At 40.6% G+C, this 18,796-nt stretch overlaps 1 protein-coding gene across 1 annotated transcript; it reads left to right on the plus strand.

Moving 5' to 3' along the window:
• The first annotated feature begins 1,315 nt into the window (after positions 1-1,315).
• Positions 1,316-11,143, plus strand: vamp8 (vesicle-associated membrane protein 8 (endobrevin)). Its single transcript, XM_079517346.1, has 3 exons — positions 1,316-1,591; positions 5,228-5,392; positions 8,685-11,143. Exons 1-3 carry the CDS (start codon positions 1,577-1,579, stop codon positions 8,892-8,894), a joined length of 390 nt encoding a protein of 129 aa, XP_079373472.1. The 5' UTR covers positions 1,316-1,576; the 3' UTR covers positions 8,895-11,143.
• The last annotated feature ends 7,653 nt before the right edge of the window (positions 11,144-18,796 follow it).

The following is an 18,796-nucleotide window of genomic DNA, read 5'->3' on the forward strand; positions in this document are numbered from 1 at the left end:
CACAGATCCGTGCAGTTAGAGGTAAAAACACTTTTCGGCCAGTTATAGCGCCACCATGAGGCTGAGTTGAAAATGTTCATGTGGCATTTCCTCCTCGGCCTAGTGGGAATGTGCGTGCACAATTTCACGGAAATCACACGATGTGTTCATGATTTGCAGCATTTTGTTTGAAACTGAGCACTCCTGCGAACTTTGGAAGCCAATCTTAGCCAATCAGGATGGAGTCTGAGAAATCTGAAAGACCCGTTCCGTTGAATGGCTCTAGAGAGACTGTGTACCAATTTGCGTGATTTTGGGACAAAATCTGTAGGTGTACTGTCCAAAAACTTGTTTTGCACAAAGCGGCCTCCTGGTGGCGCTATAACAGGCCGTTCTGGAAATTTTGGGGCAGAGGTTCATCGTTGGCATCCAGGGAGTGTGTGTGCAAAATTTGGCATCGACCGGGTTAACGGTGCCGGAGATTAGCTGTTCACAGACGGAAGGACGGACGGACGGACGGACACACACACACACACACGGACGGACGGACGGAGTGCAAAACATACTCTCTCCCCATGCCTTCGGCCTGGTGGAGACAACTACTGTTCACACACTGACACTAAAACACTATGTGGCCCAGGGCCGGTTCTGGGGGGGGGGGGCATAGCCCACCCAAACGTGCGTCCTGCCCACCCAATGTGGGTTTGACACCCCACCCGCGCCGGCGGAGTCGCCCCCCCTTACAATTCTGTCTGCCCACCTGAGTGGGGCTGGCTAAATCCGGCCCTGAATTGTGGCCACTGGCTAATTAAGCAATAATACACTTGAGGTCATTGGTGTGAATGAATAAAACATTAACCAATCTGTTTGGTAGTATATTCATACAATATTATTGTGTCTGTCAATGTGTGTATCTGCTGTGCCAGTGGTTGGAGGTGGTCTGCCCATTCTTCAGAGGAGGAATGTTTTGTGTTTGGTTTCCCACAGGGTTAGAGACTCATGTTTGAATCCTGTAGAGTTGGAATTCTCTTTTGGGAGAAGACATAATCATTTTATTTCACAGTCAGACATATATAATTGTATGGATAATTATTTTCTCAACTGGATAGGCCTATTCTTAATTTCTTAGTTAGCCTAACTTGTCAACTACATAACATCAACATTACACGTTCCAACAGTGTGGAACCTGAGTCTAACTCCTGAGCATTATACATCGTAGATGATTTTGTTCTAAAGCAGAGTATATGAAATAGTTACAGTTACAGGTTACAGTATATAAGTGTGATTCAATCAATACCCAGGCTGTAGTGCACACCTGATGGAAACTCCCTCAAGAGGGATGGAGGGGAACGGTTGAAAGAGGAGGAGGGACAAGGCAATGGAATTTGGTGACTGGTGGCCCTGGTGGGGGGAGAAAAAAACCAGGAAGTTTAACAAAAACACACCGTAGGCTGAGGAGGAAACAAAACAGTATCGGGAGCGAGCGTTGAAACTAACTAAAAAAACAAGTTCGTAAAGATTTAACTATCACCCATTTGCCCAAGAAGACAACTTCCACCTCCGTCGTCAGGAGACAAGGGTCGTATTTTCAGACAAAATGGATATAGATCCGGTAAGTGAGAATTTAAAGAAACGCAACCTGTGTGTTTCTGGGTTGTCTTCATGTTTAGAGCTCAGGTGGTGCAACAAGTGTTTGTTTTTCCTTCTCCATCTTGTTTGTCGGACTTTGCAAACGTATTTTTAACACCTATTGCTTTTAGATGTCCATGCTTGCTTTCTCCACCACAATCTATAATTAATTGTTATGCATTTGCAACGTTACATGACCACAGAGAGGACGTATAGTAGGCTAGCCCGGACAACAGGCCTCTTTACAGCCACTACGGCAATTCAAACTTTATCTTTATTGGCTTGAACATAAATCTGGTGTTTCGAGTAACATCGTCGCCACAACATATTTTGGTTGTAAATATTTTATAGTTTACGTAGCGTGTATTGACAATTCAATAAAACACTTATTTTAAAGTTCACATTTTCAGCTACGTATTAAACAGATCAAATATACTAAGATTTCTATTTGGTGTGCATGATGGTGATCGTAGACTCTCAGTGTTTCCTTTATTTTATTATGCTTTAAATAAAATAAATCATACATCACAATCACATAACACAATCTATTAAATGCTTATGCTTCCAATGTGCTATGCTAAATGATGACAGACATGACCTCAGTGCTGTGGGAAAATTATATGCTCTCATTTGTGGAGGTTTAGACAACCTTTGAACTGTGGTGGTGGTGGCACCATTTCTCTGCTGAGAGGAAGCCCAAAATCAACACAGTGACATGGCCTTCTTTCCAAAAGACTGTTTGTCCATTACATGCATAACAAATCTGCATGTTATTCTAACTCTTGGGTGTACAAATGTATAAGTGTGTACAAATTATGGACCCGTAAGGTTCCATTTTGTTCACACTTGAGTTACAAATGCATAAATGAACATTTACACTTCAATACATTAAATAGAGTCCAGAGGGAGAAATCTATAAATAATTATTCAGGTGCTGAACAAAAACAGGATTGAAGGAAGTCCCCACACTGTTCTACATCTCCCAATTATACTTTTATTTTTATTAAACATATATACTGGTAGTTTTATTTTTTATTATGGTTCTAAATAAAACTATACTTGGGAGCTGTAGAACAGTGTGCGCAGACTTCCTTCCTTTAATTCTAGACATGAAACATCCCTTCTCTAACAACCCTGCATTCTCAGATATGTTAAAATTCATGAATGGATCACATTTAAACAGAAGAAGTAGTCACATTCGTAGCCTTGGTGCTGTGTGAATCTTATTAAAAGTAAACCAATGTTCCTCAGGGTCTTTTGTCAACTCAAAACGTTGCTCTCTTTTGCATTAAATTCACACTGCATCGAGTTTGTGGTGTCAGTGTGACTGCTTCATTTATAACATTCTTCTTCATTTATAACTCTTCCTCGTGATTGTCACCATCTTCCCGACGTTGGTGTCCCCTTGTCTTGGAAAATGGAAACCAAGTACATCATATACCTATTATTTGGGGGAATCATTTCCTTTTGTTTGTTGAATTGATCAATGATCACAACTCTCAATGTAATCGGCTGGTTTTGGCTAATGTGTCCCCGTCCCCCGCCCCAGAATGTGGATGCTGGTGTTTAAGTGGTTATTGAAAAAGGGTTTAAGGACATCTTATCGTATTATCAACTGAAGAAGGTTGATGCGGCCTGGTACCAAATAAAACAAAATCTATCCCTTGTATTCACAGTGGGCTGTTTTATCTTAGAAAATAACTGAAAACACACGTGACTCATCACGTGACTCATTTTTTGATTATTAAAGCGTTACAATTAGGACATCTCAGTTAATGTGCTCACTGCAAGTTACGTTACGTCATTCCAAATGTAAGTTGGAATGACAATGAAGTTGACCTGAAGTTAATACGATGTGCAACAAACTTGTTTTTCAGGGCATGTTACCGTTTCCTTTTCTCTGATGGAGTTGGCTGACATGCGATAGCAGACTTCATGGAGTTCCTTGTGCCAGTAGAGAGGCATGTTGGCTAGTTTGGAGAGGGGGAGGGAGCAGTCTTTTCTACAGGAAAGAAAGACAAGAAGGGAGGGAGGAGAGCTGAATGACGTAGCCAAAGCAGCTGGTTTCCCGGAGACGCCTTTGTTTATTGTCTGGTGGCGTCACAAAGGACTTAGAAGGCCTATAGACATGCACATTATGTGTTACATTAACCGTAAAATTACCACATCCTAATTGAATTTCCATATCATTATAAGCCACCACGTAACAATGACCACATTGCTAAACTATTTTGGTAGGGCAGACACAGGGACAGGTGTCATTCACATCCTTGCAGGTCTGGTGGCTGCACTGTAAACTATAACAGGTTGGGCTGGGGGAGTGTCCCAAGTGACACTCTGGCCAACACAAGTCCGCACACAGACTGGCAACTAGAAATATGTTCCTTCCTGATACACATCATTTGATTGCCTCCTTAGATACTGGTGGCATGTGAACTTGTTCTTGATTTAGGTAGAGCTAAAGAAATGCTGTATGTTCCGTTTGATTTAGTGTTTCCCCTTGACTGACACCTAGTTTGACGCAAAAGCCAAACTGCAGTTACGTTTTGTATATATAGAAATGAAAACCATGATGCAGTTATACCATATAGTTATATTACCTGTTACCTATCCAATTTGTACCTCGTGGTACATAACATAAGGCCTTCACAAGGGAGGCGCTTCCACTTTCACGGTCAGCAGCTGACTGTAGTTATAGTTATATTTTATTTTACTTACCAAGTACAGTAGTTGTACAGGAATTTACACGGATAGTGATGCACACTCATTTCTTCGTTGTTTATATGTGCCCACACGTCATTGTAGCTATGAAAACACTCTTGAACTCAAGTTTCTTTTTGCATTATAAGCCCAGTGGAACAGCACTTTTCAACTACCTTAACTTGGTTAGTTATAAAGTGTTCATTATAAGTTGTTAATGCATAATTAATAATTATATACACTTATGAGTGTTATGAAGCATAAGTGCATTATAATGCATTATAAATGTTCCACTGAGTTGATAATGCATTTTGACCAGCACTTATACATTACATTTACACATTTTACATGTTATAATAATACAAACAACTGTTATATAACACCTTAAGTATTAGTGTGGGTATAACACATTACAGACCTGACCTAAAGTGTTACGTTAGCACACCAACTTTATCTGAAATCACTAGTATTTTTATGAGCCCATCTAATGTAAATAGTAGCTACGGTATCCTTCCTGGGTTGGTTGTTGGGAGAAATGCGAGTGTGGTTGGTAGCCTATCGTTAACAAGAATTTAATGTGGTTTTGTAGATCACTGCTATGCATTTTACGAGAGACTCTACAATTAATTGGAAAAACAGTAAAATTGTAAAATAGAATACCGCAGTGTCTCAAGGCCTCTACATAGTATTTTTTGTTCCTTGCGTGGGGGAGTCAAACGGACATAAAAAACGCAAGGTTATTTTAGACATGTATAGTCTTTGCGTTTCTTGCGTCGTCAGTGGCCTCTGGCCTGCAAGCTTTATCATAACAAAGGGTGCTGTATAGAATCAATATTGACCTCAACTCCCCCACTCTTTCCCATTGTCTCTCTCTCTATTTCCCCCTTTTTTACTCTTCTTTCCCCCTCCTTTTCTGTAGGAGCGGAATGCGGCTGGGGCTGAGGTTGCACAGGATAAGGTACAATCCCTGAGGTCCCAGGTGGATGGAGTTAAAGACATCATGACCCAGAATGTGGACCGCATTCTGGCGCGGGGAGAGAGGCTGGACGAACTCATGGACAAGTCAGAAGACTTGCAGGCGGGGGTTAGTAACTTAGTATCTTTGTGTGGGATTTAAAACATCTTGGAGGGGAGGGAAACAACAGACTGAGGGCCTGTACAGACGAGGACGTATTCGGTGTTTCTGGGGCAAGTAATTAGCCGATCTACCCTTTTTGTCACACGGAGACGGCGTTTTGGGGGACTTTAACGGCTAATTTTGAAACTACCTTCCAGAGTGGGAAAGTTTGGAGACGCGACTTTCACGTCTCCGTGTGTACAGCGAATGCCGCCTAATTTGCTGAAACGGTGATGTCATAGTCCCCTCGCCCCTCCAAACTAACCAGTGTTAATGGTTTATTTCACCATAACCACTTACATATAAGTATCACAGCTATTTTATATTTGCACATAATGTCTATAAATCTCTTCTCCAAAAATAGCCGATCTGCAGCCCGCACGCATGCAAACCGTTGTTGAGATTGAGCAGGCATGCACGAGAGAGGAGTTGTGTGTGAGGAGCTGATCACAGATAGAGGGAAAGTGTTATATTTGGCCTATTATTTATGCTATATATTATTGACCGTGTCGCAGTCACAGTCACAGAGAGAGAGAGAGAGATGCTGCGTGTTAAAAAATAGAAGGGGCGCGCTCTCTCTCGCTCTCTCTCTCACACTCTCTCTCTCTCTCTCTCTCTCTCTCTCTCTCACACTTACTTTGTGCTTGCTGCTGTTTTCAGAAGAATTAATCCAAGGTTTGTCATATATTATGGTTTAGTAGGCATACACTTTAGCTGGTCAGTCAGTGTGTGCAGACTCAGAGAGAGAAGCAGCACTGCTCTGCTCATTAAATTGATATGACGCATATGCGCATCTGATCAAGATAATTAGTTATTTGGCAACACCTGTGTGAAATACCAACGCTTTCATATAGCCTTTAGAATAAGCTTTTTCTTTTTTTTGTGGCCATCTACAGGCCAGCTATGTGTACTGTATCTTTATCTTGAAAACGAAGCAGTTTACCGGTCTCGAGTGGACGTCGTACATAATTAACATAACCGCAATGTAGACGCAGTAAAGTTTTATATCGTTCACAAAACTTAGGCGGGGAACAGCCCGCGACGTCCTCGTGAAGGCAGCCCCTTAACCTCTGGGTTGACTGAGGAGGTGGGGTGGACCCTAACCTCGCGTCACCAGGCTTTCCACCTCGGAGGAAAGTCTGGTCTTTGTTACTAAACCGCTGTGTGAACCGGTCTGGAGCGGATGGTAATTTACATCATGTTGTAGTCATCAGGCAGGAAACCACAACCGGAATAAGAACTACCCAAAATAATTCCCCACGATCATAATTTTAGGGCCTACACAAAAAAATGGAATTTCCCTGTGGGATAACCAAGGTATACAGACGCTAAATAGTCTCTGGAAAGTACACTCACATTTATATTTTAAAAATCAGCAAAAACTACGCCACATCAAGGATGTTATTGGTAATGGGTAGGCCCTAAAATTGTGATCGCAGGAATTATTTCCGGTACTTCTGAATCAGGCATGAATCAGTGACTACAACATGAAAAACATAAATTACCTTCCACTCCCGACCAGATCATAAACCCGAAAAGGAATGCTTCCCAGAGTAGGTGGACCCCAGTTGCAGTGCTTTGCCAATTTTACATGATCAGATTTGGCAGCAATTGTAAATGATCTCCCCTTTTTGAGATCTTGGGCCCTCCAGTCACAGGCAGGGGTTGTCGTCTCTTTGTGATGTAGAGCCAGAGTAAAAGTCAGAGTGAAAGATAACTCGTCTTTGATGCCTAAATGTATTCACCACGGGTGTACTTGGTAGGGTGCTGCTATCTTGGACAAACAGCTGAGCCAGAATGGGCTCTTGTGGAGCATATTACCTCTAATTGCTGAATCTTACCATAGACTTGATGGTAGTTACATCATTTTTATACTCTAAGAGCTATTCCTTTGATGGTACACTACACTTGTAAATTGCAATTTGTAACCATGAAAGTAGGGCCAAAAGTTGGCATCAGGTTGTGCCACGAAATGGAACACTTGAGGCTGTATCAATTTTCTGTATAAAATACAGTAACAGAAAATGTCTACAGGCTGTATTATGCAGTAAATGGATACAGATGGTAGTCCCTTGGAGGGCAGGCTTATTCTTAGGTTTGAATATAGGGTTTTTTTTCCAGCATGGCTAGCCATCTAGGGATGTTACGAGATTCACCAAAGTCATGATTTGATTTGTCATGAATGATTGATTTTACTTACAAAATGAGATTCTAGACTTATATATTTCTATTTCTCAGACAAAAAAATTGAAAATGCTGTATTTTATTTATCTTATCTATATGGCTAATGTACAGTGTACTCAGTCGTACAACAGTGTGTGTTGTGCATCGGAAATAGCTGATCTACAAGCCCACAAACGTGTTGCGATGTGATGCATCATGATGTGATGCATCATTTATAGTGAGCTTGTAGATCTGCTAATCTCACATGATGTGTAATGTTTTTTTGTAGTCCCTTTTGGTGTAATGGTAGGAGTGGTAGCTATGTGGTCATCAGAAATCATTTATAAAAGCTGGAGGCAGCTAGTTACATGGTGTGGCTCTGTAAGAGACAAGTGAAAACATGCAAATGAAAACTTCTGTAGAAAAAAAAACAATGGCACGAGCTGCAAACCTTTGGCAGCAGTTCATCAAATATTTTGTACATTTCGTTTTTCTTTTTTTCTTGTTTTTTTTCACAAATGAATGCTCTACTTTGTCATACGACGCAACAGAGTGAAAATAGCCAATCTTCAAGCTCACAACACGTTGCGAGTGACGCATTGTTGGCTTGTGGATGTTTTCAGTACATTGTATCCATTGGAACATGAGTTGTTTTCTGATATTTTCAGAACATTGGATCCATTGGAACATGGGTTGTTGAAGTGTAACGATTTTAGACTAGGTTTCCGCCAGACAACGATTTGGTGACATAATCTCACATCCAAATCCTGCTGTCTCTCCATATTTGGTCAGACTCGAGACTGACGTGATCATCAACATGATCACGTCCACAGATCCAAATGGGAGTCACAGAGTTATTGGACCTGGTCCTGTTTTCTAGTTTGCTTCCACTGAATGAATTTCTGTAATGCTGTAATGTTTAGTTTGGCATCAGCTATATGACTTTGTGCTTTTAGATCCGATTAGGAGGATGTTTTTCTTCATGTAACAGACAGGTCTATGTTGTAGGCCCGGTTCTACTAGTAATGTTGTAAAGTAAAGTTGCCGTTTAAACACAGTATCTCTACCCCCCCCCCCCCCCTGTGTTCCTCACCAGGCCCAGCACTTTAAGCAGACGTCACAGAAGGTGGCTCGCTCCTACTGGTGGAAGAACGTCAAGCTGGTTGTGGTGATTGTGGTAATCGTGCTCATCATCATCCTCATCATCATCCTCCTGGCCACGGGAGTCATCCCTATCAGCTCGCCTACTATCCCCCCTATCACCCCCACCAAAAAGCCAACATTACTCCCACCCCCAGGCGTGTAGTAAACACACATATATTTCTATTCTACGTCACACAAAAAAGTATCCATATACTGTAAATTGTTCATGTAAAAACCTGTAAATCCGTTCTTTCACCTCTTTATTCCACTGATCAATATTTTATCTTATTTATTATGCTATAATGGAAGATCTCAATTGTCCTCACTCAGTTGAATCAAGGACAGAGACCTCTGACTTTGAAAATTTGAGAAAATTCTATCACCTTTTGAGACTTCTAAAACCCTTTCTAACACCATATTATTTGGTTCCTAATCGGCACACCAATTTTTACACACAGCAATTAGTTTCAAATTATTCGCAATTTTTACTTTTACTGAGGATGCAAGGTTTTTTTTTCGGACAGTTGCACAGTATGCATTTGAATGTGACATGTATAGTTTAAAATGGTGAATGTGGTTTCCTCCGATCTCAGTTTTCCGTTTAATGAATTTGTATATGGCCTATTTGCACATTTTTAAAGTCAGTATGTCGCCAGTCACTGTGCAACCTGTGTGTTGTCGTAACTTTTTTGGTGTGTTAGTTTTCTGCCTGTCCAAATATATACACATGAAAAAATCTGAGTGAAAAATGGTCCCTTGGGTTTAAGATTTTCTTTTTCCGCGAATGATCAACTAAATAGCCATGCAATTTTGAACTTCTGCTTAGGTTTCATGGGCTAACAAGATTCATGTGCTCCATGGATTGACCATGTATAGTATATTACTTAAATAAAAGAAAGGAATATTATATCACATCCAAGTCATAGCCATGATTTTGATCTATTTCACATTATTATCAACACTGCCATTGCTGTGAGCAGCAATACCAGATTAGTTTATGTGAAATATATCAAACCATAAATCCAAGATTTGTGAAATTGTGCTGACACGTGGTTGAATAATCATCTGTTAACTTTTAACTTATCTTGTTCATCCTTTTGTCTGAATGAATTTTAACTAATAGTAGAGATGTCATCAGCAAGGGGGCTCTGGTACAAGTGTTGAGTCACCTGGGTGTACTGTACAAGCCAGTCCATAGTTCTTTGTCCCTGCTTTTTGTCTTTTGAACTTTCCTTTGTCCAACAAGGTCTCGGATATTATTGCCCAGCTTGGCTTTAATTCCAGATGCGTGTTTGGTCTTGACACTGTATATCGCCTTTTCCCTCGCTTATCAGAACCACTCCGCTTCTGCTTTTAACCTCGACTGCAGAATGGCCTTGTTCTCCTTCCACTGGTCCTTGAAGTCAGTGGAGAACTCATGCCAGGCAGTGAAGAAGAAGCCTATTTGAAACAAACTCTTCCAGCCAGACAGCTGTGAGACATTATGTAGCATTTTTAGCAATGTCTCCCCCTAGTGCGAAAACTAATGGGCACATTTGCTATTTAAAGTGCCAACATTATATGGCATGTTACACATGAATCAAATTAGTTTGTCTTGAAATTTAAATGTCAGATTAAGATTATTATTAAAGTTTCCGCAAACAATATATCTGCAGATCAGTAAGCATGGCGTAAAATGTCATTACTTTGTTTTTAGTCCCAAAGAATGCTGGAGAAAAAGAGGACTGTCCAAAAGTGTCCATGTCAGTCCAAACTCCAAAGCAACTGTTCTAAAACCTCGGGTTTAAGGAGGTCTCAAACTTGTACATAATGAAAGTCCTCACCCATTTGTATATTTGTAATGGCCCTTAACCTCGGTGTTAAAGAAAGTATATATTCTTTAGTGTATTTATTTTAAGGTGTTTGTTTTCCACACACACACACACACACATGTATGTATAATATGTGTATATATATATATATATATATATATATATATATATATATATTATAGTGTATGTATGCCGTATCTTTCAAATCTTGTTTTCTTTTATATGCATATTGGAAAATGAAGGGGTAGTGTATGATGTAGAAATACTTATTCTTTAGATAAATTAATTCTAAACTTGTATGAAAAATTATGTCTAGTCTGAGACAAGACAGGCACTTCACATGAAAAAAACATCAATACAACATATATTGTTCATTATGACAGTCATGAACATATGTTTTAACAGGGATTTGTTTCAACTCCTTTTTAAGAGGTGAACCAAATGTACTTCATACCAGAATCCATTGTCTGTTTGTTGTATTTTAGTATAGGGGAAATGCTTGCCACAGGTCACACCTACTGTATTTTTAGACTAATATAATTAACTTATCTTGATTATGGTGTTAGTAGTTTAATCTAAAATAAAATGGTATTGCCTTGCACATGTTTTTTGCATATTGAGTATTATTGATTCTCCAAGAAATGGTTGTTTTTAATGCTTTTTTTTTTTTATTTGAGTTCATAACACCCCAAAATCTGTGTAATGCAAATAATACCCTATTGGCCTGAATATAAGACTGTTATTTTCCAATGGAAATATCCTAAAAAACGGGGTCGTATTATAATCGGGGACTAGACTATTTGACATTCAATGTTATTTTTCCACAAATTAGTCTTGAAAAATGGGGGTCGTCTTATAATCAGTCGTCTTATATGTGGGACAATACGGTATTTTTTATGTCTTTCTAGTATTATCCCTCATTGAGTCACTACAATGTTTTTGGGGATACATGTTTACACTTTACACTTATGTTGGATAACACAAGAGGGCGACAGAGTAATGCTAATAGAAGACTGGTGAACGTGTGGATGGTAGTGTTGTGATGTTGCTCAAACTAGCAGATACAAAAGATACAGTCTACCTTCATTTTCAATGTAGCAGCATGAAGATACAAAGCTACATTCGATGTTTGTAGCTGTTACATCAGCTACAAAGCTACAAATATGTTGAGTAGGCTTCAACTTCAGCTACAAAGCGACAGATATGCTGTGTATCTACTATCTTTGTATCTTTTGTATCTGCCAGTGTGAATGCAGTATATAAAAAAGCGCCTTTGAGCATTTGTCATGTTTCCTGATCATAACCCAAATTAGTGCATGATGAGGTTACATTTTTGATTTTGAGGTGATTTAAGTTTCTATTCTATGGCTGTGTCACTCTTTATTATAGGCCTATTAGAGCAGGGCTTCTCAACATTTTAGTAACTCAAGGCCTACCACCTGGGTAGGCTGTGTGAAGATGGTCACGGCCTATGCACCCACATACCTATGCAGGGGTATTATTGCAAACTATTGCTATGTTGCTGTTATTTTTGCATGTGTTCCACAAAACAGGTCATCATTATTATGTTTGCATAATAATTTATTTGATAGATTTTCAACCTTTTGTGACTCAGGGCCTATACCTCTAATAATTAGAGCAATGATATTGACAAGGCCTTTCTCTCTACGACTTGTCACTTTGACACACACTCTCTCTCTCTCTCTCTCTCTCTCTCTCTCTCTCTCTCTCTCTCTCTCGGTGTGTGTGTGTGTGTGTGTGTGTGTGTGTGTGTGTGTGTGTTAGCCTATTTATGCATGTCATTACAGATTATGTATTAGCCTATTTATGTATTACCCATGGATCTGCTGTCTTTAAAAAACTGTGACAAAACACATTGACAATGTATTCACATGAGTTCCCAGAAAAACAACAATAGGAGCCCATTTATCAGCAATGAGAAATCTCAGTGGATTTCAGCTTGTCAGCCAGTCATGCGGATGTGAGTCCAACACCGTGCAATTGGACAATGATGTAGAGAGAGAGTGTGGTAGGCCTGGTCAATATGGCCTTTGTGTGGATCTGCCAAAAAAGAGCCCCATTGTTGGGTTGGACTTCTGAGACTATTAGCTCCAGGCGACCTGCTACAGAATATTATGAGGCATATGATGAGTAATATGGTTTTATTTTTATTGCAAAATGGTAATTTAAAGATGTTTGCTATAGCCTGTCTTGCCATCCTGTAGAGGAGAGTAGCCTACATGATGGACTTATATTAAGTCTTTATTTTTTATCCAGTGTCAATTATCTAATCATTATTATGTAATCCTGGGCGCTACACTTCCTTTGCCAACCTGGGGAGGGCAGCGGACTGACCTCATGCTTCCTTCTATGCATGAGGAGGCTAAGCTGCTTCTTTTCACCTGACAGGGGGGAGCTTCCCCGGTTGGGCGTATATAGGAACACGTTATTCCAACCAGTTCCTTTCCCCTCCATCAGGCGCCCCAGCTGGCCAGGGGGAGGTAGTTTAGAGACCAGGATTACTGCATGTTTTTTGTGAGGGTACCTACCCTAGGGGACACGGAGAGAACATGCAAACTCCACAAAGAAGGGCCTTTCGGCAAACCCGCCTCAGGTATGGGCACTGATGACGCGGAGGAGAGAACACGCCCCCCAGCAGGAATCGAACCCAGGACCTTCTAGCTGTGAGGTGACAGCACTACCGACTGTGCCACCGTGCCCGTGGACTTAAGTATTTTTAAGACATCTTTAATTTCGTTATCCATGCTTTAGTCTGTGATTTCTAGTCACCAAACATGTTTATGGAAATGATACAAAGAATATAATTTCATAATTGAATTGACAAAAGTAATTGGTAATATGCTGGCTTTACTTTAGCCACTGGCATTTCACAGAATATTTGGGAAGAAATGGTTATCTGGGTAATTTTCCTACATGAGAATTTTGGTCAGATATTGTCACAACAACCGTTGTGTGTGTAAGAAGCTTACAGTATCTGTGAACATAAACACTGAAAATCCAACAGGACCAGGATTTCCCTGCCTCTGTTTATGAAGCCAGGTAATCAGTGGTATCTGAGTCAATGTTGACAGAAGGTGCTGCTCGATCCACAGAACAAACTTTGTTTCAGTAATGGTTTTACAATGAATGGTAAATTTCACCAAGCAGTTTAAGTCTTAAGAGAGGAGATACATTGTCTGTATAATGATGTTAGGAACTCCCGTCCTTATAGCAGTTGTCTTAGAATTGAATTTTGAATTTTCCAACCAACCTAACCCTTTATAAGTAATTTCATAATGAACATCTCCGTCTGAACCTTACATGGAAAAAGTACTCACAGTAAAAGTAGGCCTATCAATACTGCAATATAGAAAAACTCCATTTACAGGTCTGGGCCGGCCTAGCAGTCCGGGCACCTATAGGCCAGCCTTACAGCGTGTTGCAGTTCGATCCCGACAACCTTTGCTGCGTGTCTTCCCCCCCCATCTCTCTCCCTGTTTCCTGTCAACCTACTGTCTATGAAGTATCAATAAAGGCAAAAAGCCCCAAAAAATAAAGTAAAAGTCCAGAATTCAAAATGTACAAAGATATTGGCATAAAAATGTACTTAAAGTACCAAAAGTAAAAGTATTCAGAATGTCCTGTCTCAAGTTGTCAAATGTATAAAAATTATTTTGAAAATAGCAGATCTACAAGCTCAGAATGTGTCACATCATGAGCTTGTAGATCGGCTATTTTCAAATGGTCGAATTGAAGTGGTGATGTATGTTTAGTGATAATCACATAGCCACATAATGTGACATGTTGCAACTGTTTTAGTATCAGTGAATGCCAGAAAGAGGGAAGGAAGGGATAGATCTGAAGGGGTGATGCAGTCCATTTGGATGTGGCCCCAGGCCCAGCCCGCCAGGGTTGAGATGGTTGTGGATGAGCACCTCTGCACCTGCTGGGTTGTGCTGCTTGCAAATTAAACATTTCCTGCAAAAATGACCTGCAACTGCTGAAAAGCCTTTTTCAAAACCACTATCTGGTGAGGGTATCTTACAGAATTGTTTTGATACAACATAGGCTACAGTAGAGCTGAAAGTAGGCTTTATTTCAACATAGGCCTATAACTTTTGGAATAATATAGCCTAATATATGAAACCATCATGAAGAACAGCAGTTAAGGTGGGACAGTAGTTTTCAATTCAAATTTAGCTGAGTGTGAGATTATCATTCTATAATGCACAATACAAATGGTTCACCAAAAAATGAGGATGTGGTTTTCGGTGACATTGGAGTGCGGTTATGTGTTGTTTTTGTAAGGCTAAATGTGGAAGAGAAATTGTTGTAGCAAGAGAACAAAAGATTGGTATGATGGGATAGAATTAGCCTAAGATGACTCTCGTAGAGGTATTTTTCTATTCTGAATCGAAAAATACCTCTACGAGAGTTTAAAACTTAGGCTAGGATAGAATTCTTTTGTGTATTAATCATGTATAACCTTTAAAATATCTGATAAAATTCATAAAAGCATCTCATGAATGTTGTTTGCAATTTTAAAGGTTTTATCAGACACACACAACATCCTCTCAAAGCCTACTTTACATTAATTTGGCTTGACATAGGCATAGGGCAGTGACTCAGGCTCAGCACTGATCTTTATCATTAATGACACTGAATGGGGATTAAAGTTGGGGAGATTCCAGGGGCCTTTGGAAATGTGGATGATAGCCGCATTGATTTTTTATCTTTTGATTGATTGATTGATTGAAGAATTTATTAACAGTTTGCAGAATTACAGTACATTTCAAGCACAAACTCAATACAAAGGCTGTTAACTGTGAGTGGACGACCCAATTAAGCATTACACTTGTTTCCAACAGGGTCCACCATGTTCAAATCATCAAAACATTTAGAGACGTACAAATAGACACTTCTATAGACAGAACAGGAATTCATCAAAAAGGAATTCATCAAAAAGGAGGTAAAAAGGGAAAATAAATATATACAGTGAGGGGAAAGAAGGGGGGGGGGGCGGGGGGGGATTCAGATTTTACGGGGGCCAGTTTCGAATTGCAGCCATCCGTAGGTGCCCTTTGAGAGCGGTTTTGAAGGAGTCAAGGGATTCGCATGTCTTAATGACAGTTGGTAGGGCGTTCCACATTTTGGTGGCATAGGAGCGAAAAGAATTTAGTCCCTTGTTTGTGCCGAATCTGGGTTGTACATGGTTCGTTGCACTCCCTCTGGTGTTGTGGGTGTGGACTTCGTTAACATTAAGGAAGTATCTAGACAGGTACATGGGTATCTTGGTGGTGTATCGAATCTTGTGGACCAGACCCATTGCAAGATGCTGTACTCTGTCGTCGACCCTAAGCCATTCCAGCCTGTCGAAGTGGGCAGGGGTGAGGTGGGTTCGGGGGGCTAGATCAAGTAGGAGCCTGACCAGTTTGTTTTGGGAAGTCTGGAGCCTGGTTTTAAGGGCCTTTGAGGTGCTGTGGTACCAGGAGGTGCATGCATAGTCAAAGAAACCCTGTACAAGGGCTCCTGTTAAGGTCTTCAAGGTGTTTTTGTTGACCAGTGAGGAGATCCTGTAGAGGAATCTTGTTCTATGGTTGACTTTTTTGATTACGTTGGTGGCCATTTTATCACCGGAAAGATTAGCCTCCAGGATGGAACCTAGGTAGGTAATTTCATCTTTACGTGTGATAACATTGTCACCCACTCTAACCAAGAAGCCATTTGCCTTGCTGAGATTACTAATAGAGCCAAAGAGAATGGATTCAGTTTTTCCCAGGTGTAAAGATAGTTTGTTATCAGCGAGCCAGGTGCAGATTCTACCGAGTTCAGAGCTGAGGGCATTTTCAACCTGCAGTTTGTCCCTGTCCGAGACCAGCAGTGCTGAGTCATCTGCGAACAGGAACAAGTTGCAGTCACAGGCTGAAGTCATGTCGTTTACATATATTAGGAACAGTAGAGGCCCTAGTATGCTTCCTTGTGGAACGCCACAGCTCACTGGGAGGGGGGGGGACAGTGTTCCGTTCACTTCCACCATCTGTTCTCTCCCCTCCAGGTAGGATTGCATCCAGCTCACTGATGTGCTATCGAAACCAATTGCTTTTAGCTTGTTAACCAGTATGGAGTGGTTCACGGTGTCAAAAGCCTTTTGGAGGTCCAGCATGACCATGCCGCAGTATTTGCCAGCGTCCACCTCTTGTTTGATGTGGTCGCTCAAATAGAGAAGGCATGTGTCAGTGGAGTGGGATGTTCTGAAGCCAGATTGGAACTCGTACAATAATTTATTAGTGGCAAGATACTTTTCAACCTGTTCATAGACAATTTTTTCCATCACTTTCGAGATGGAACTAAGAATAGAAATAGGGCGGTAGTTGCCGGGGTCTAATTTACTCCCTTTCTTGTGCAAGGGGGTTACTTTGGCCAGTTTGAAATCTTGGGGGACCTGTCCCTGTTTGATGGAGAGGTTTACTATGTGGGTGATGATTGGAGCTATAGAGATGGCTGAGTCTCTGAGAAATTTGGAGGGAATGTTGTCATGGCCTGTGGCCTTGTGGGGTTGGAGGGCACTCAGTTTCTTAATTACCTCATCAGTTGTTACCATAACTAGTTTAAAATCGTCTTTACAAACACCTAGGTTTTTGTAGGTTGTAATGTGCTCTACACCAAAGAGCCCAGAGTGGGAGGGCAGTTTGTTAACCAGAGTTGTTGCTATGTTTGTAAAGAAGATATTCAAGTAGTTGGCCACATCAAGGTTGTCAGTGATGAGAGTGTTGTCAGATTTGATGTTTATGTTCGAAAATCTGGTTTTTAGTTTCTGACCATAGCTTAGTTGGTTGTTTAGTAGCTTCCAGAGCTCATGAGGATTGTTTTTGTTTTCCTGAGCTTTATCATTAATGAAGTTACTTTTAGCTGATTTGGTCATGGCAGTTACACTGTTTCGTAGTTTGATTCGTTGTGTATTTAGGTTGTTCAAACGAGCTTGGCGAACACTGTCGAAGCGCTTGGCTAGCTTTGACTTGCATTTTAGAACTTCAGAGCATTTTTTGTCTCTGGCTTTCATTGCAGCCAGTATGTCCGAATTCATCCATGGTTCCGAGCGGGTTTTGCCCCTGGTGGTTCTCAAAGGAGCCATGTTGTTCAGTACTGATGTAAATTTGGTTTTGAAGCCAAGCCAAGCTTCTTCGACAAGTGTGCTTTTAAGCTCATCGGACCAATCCAGACTCTCCAATACTTGGTTAAAGACCTCACTAGAGTAGGTTTTGAGGTCCCTTGATATGACTGTTTTGTGGCAGCCGGTCTTAAGTTTTTGTATTTTGCGGGTACAGAATATCATAAAATGATCACTAAGCCCACATACAATAACCCCTTTCTTGGAGATTCTGGATTTGTCCGAGGACAGAATGAGATCAATGACAGTTTGAGTAGAATCACACACTCTAGTGGGTTGGGTAATTAGCTGACTGACACTATGTAGATCACAGAACTTACTGAATGACTTAAACACAGGTGCTTCCTTACGTTGCATGTCTGTATTGTAGTCGCCAATCAGGATTTTCTCTACACATTCCTCCTCAGCTAAGCACCCCTCAAGTATATCATAGACATAGAACCCATGTTGGTCAGGCGGTCTGTAGACGGTGCCCACTAATACTGATTTAGCTTTTTTGAAAATTAATTCAACCCACACAGTTTCAATTTCATCATGCTGTAAGTCAGTACGAGTAACATATTCAGTGTCTTTGTGAATATACATACACACGCCACCACCATGCCTGTTTCTGTCGTTTTCTTGATAGCAGATGATGATATTATGTGCAAAATGATTTGACATGATATAGCCTGTGATGTGACATTGACATTCACATTATGTAGAATATTTGAATGAACTTCAAATTAGGCTAGTAGGCTAGTAGGCTACTTACAGTCACTTTATTAGTTTATCGGTGAATTCAGTAGGCTAGGCTGATTGGATAATCCGATATATGTAATGTATTTTAACATCAATTCGTCTTGATTTCTCTGTCACGAAGAACTCTTCTTTGGTGTGCTTTTTGGCCGAGTAGCGTCGTTGAATACACAGACGAAGCTTGTTGTAAGGAATTTTAATTGTGCATCTCACGCAAAGAGATACAATGGAGTTGTGTTCTCAGTTTGTTACCTCCGTATCCGCGGGGCGGGGCTGTTCCTCGGTTTAGTGCCCACTGCCCAGTTCACCAGTCCCCACTTCGTTTTAGTTAGTGTTGTTAGTGTAGCA

This window comes from Electrona antarctica (genome assembly GCF_951216825.1).
Source record: "Electrona antarctica genome assembly, chromosome: 12".
In the NCBI taxonomy this organism is placed as follows: domain Eukaryota; kingdom Metazoa; phylum Chordata; class Actinopteri; order Myctophiformes; family Myctophidae; genus Electrona; species Electrona antarctica.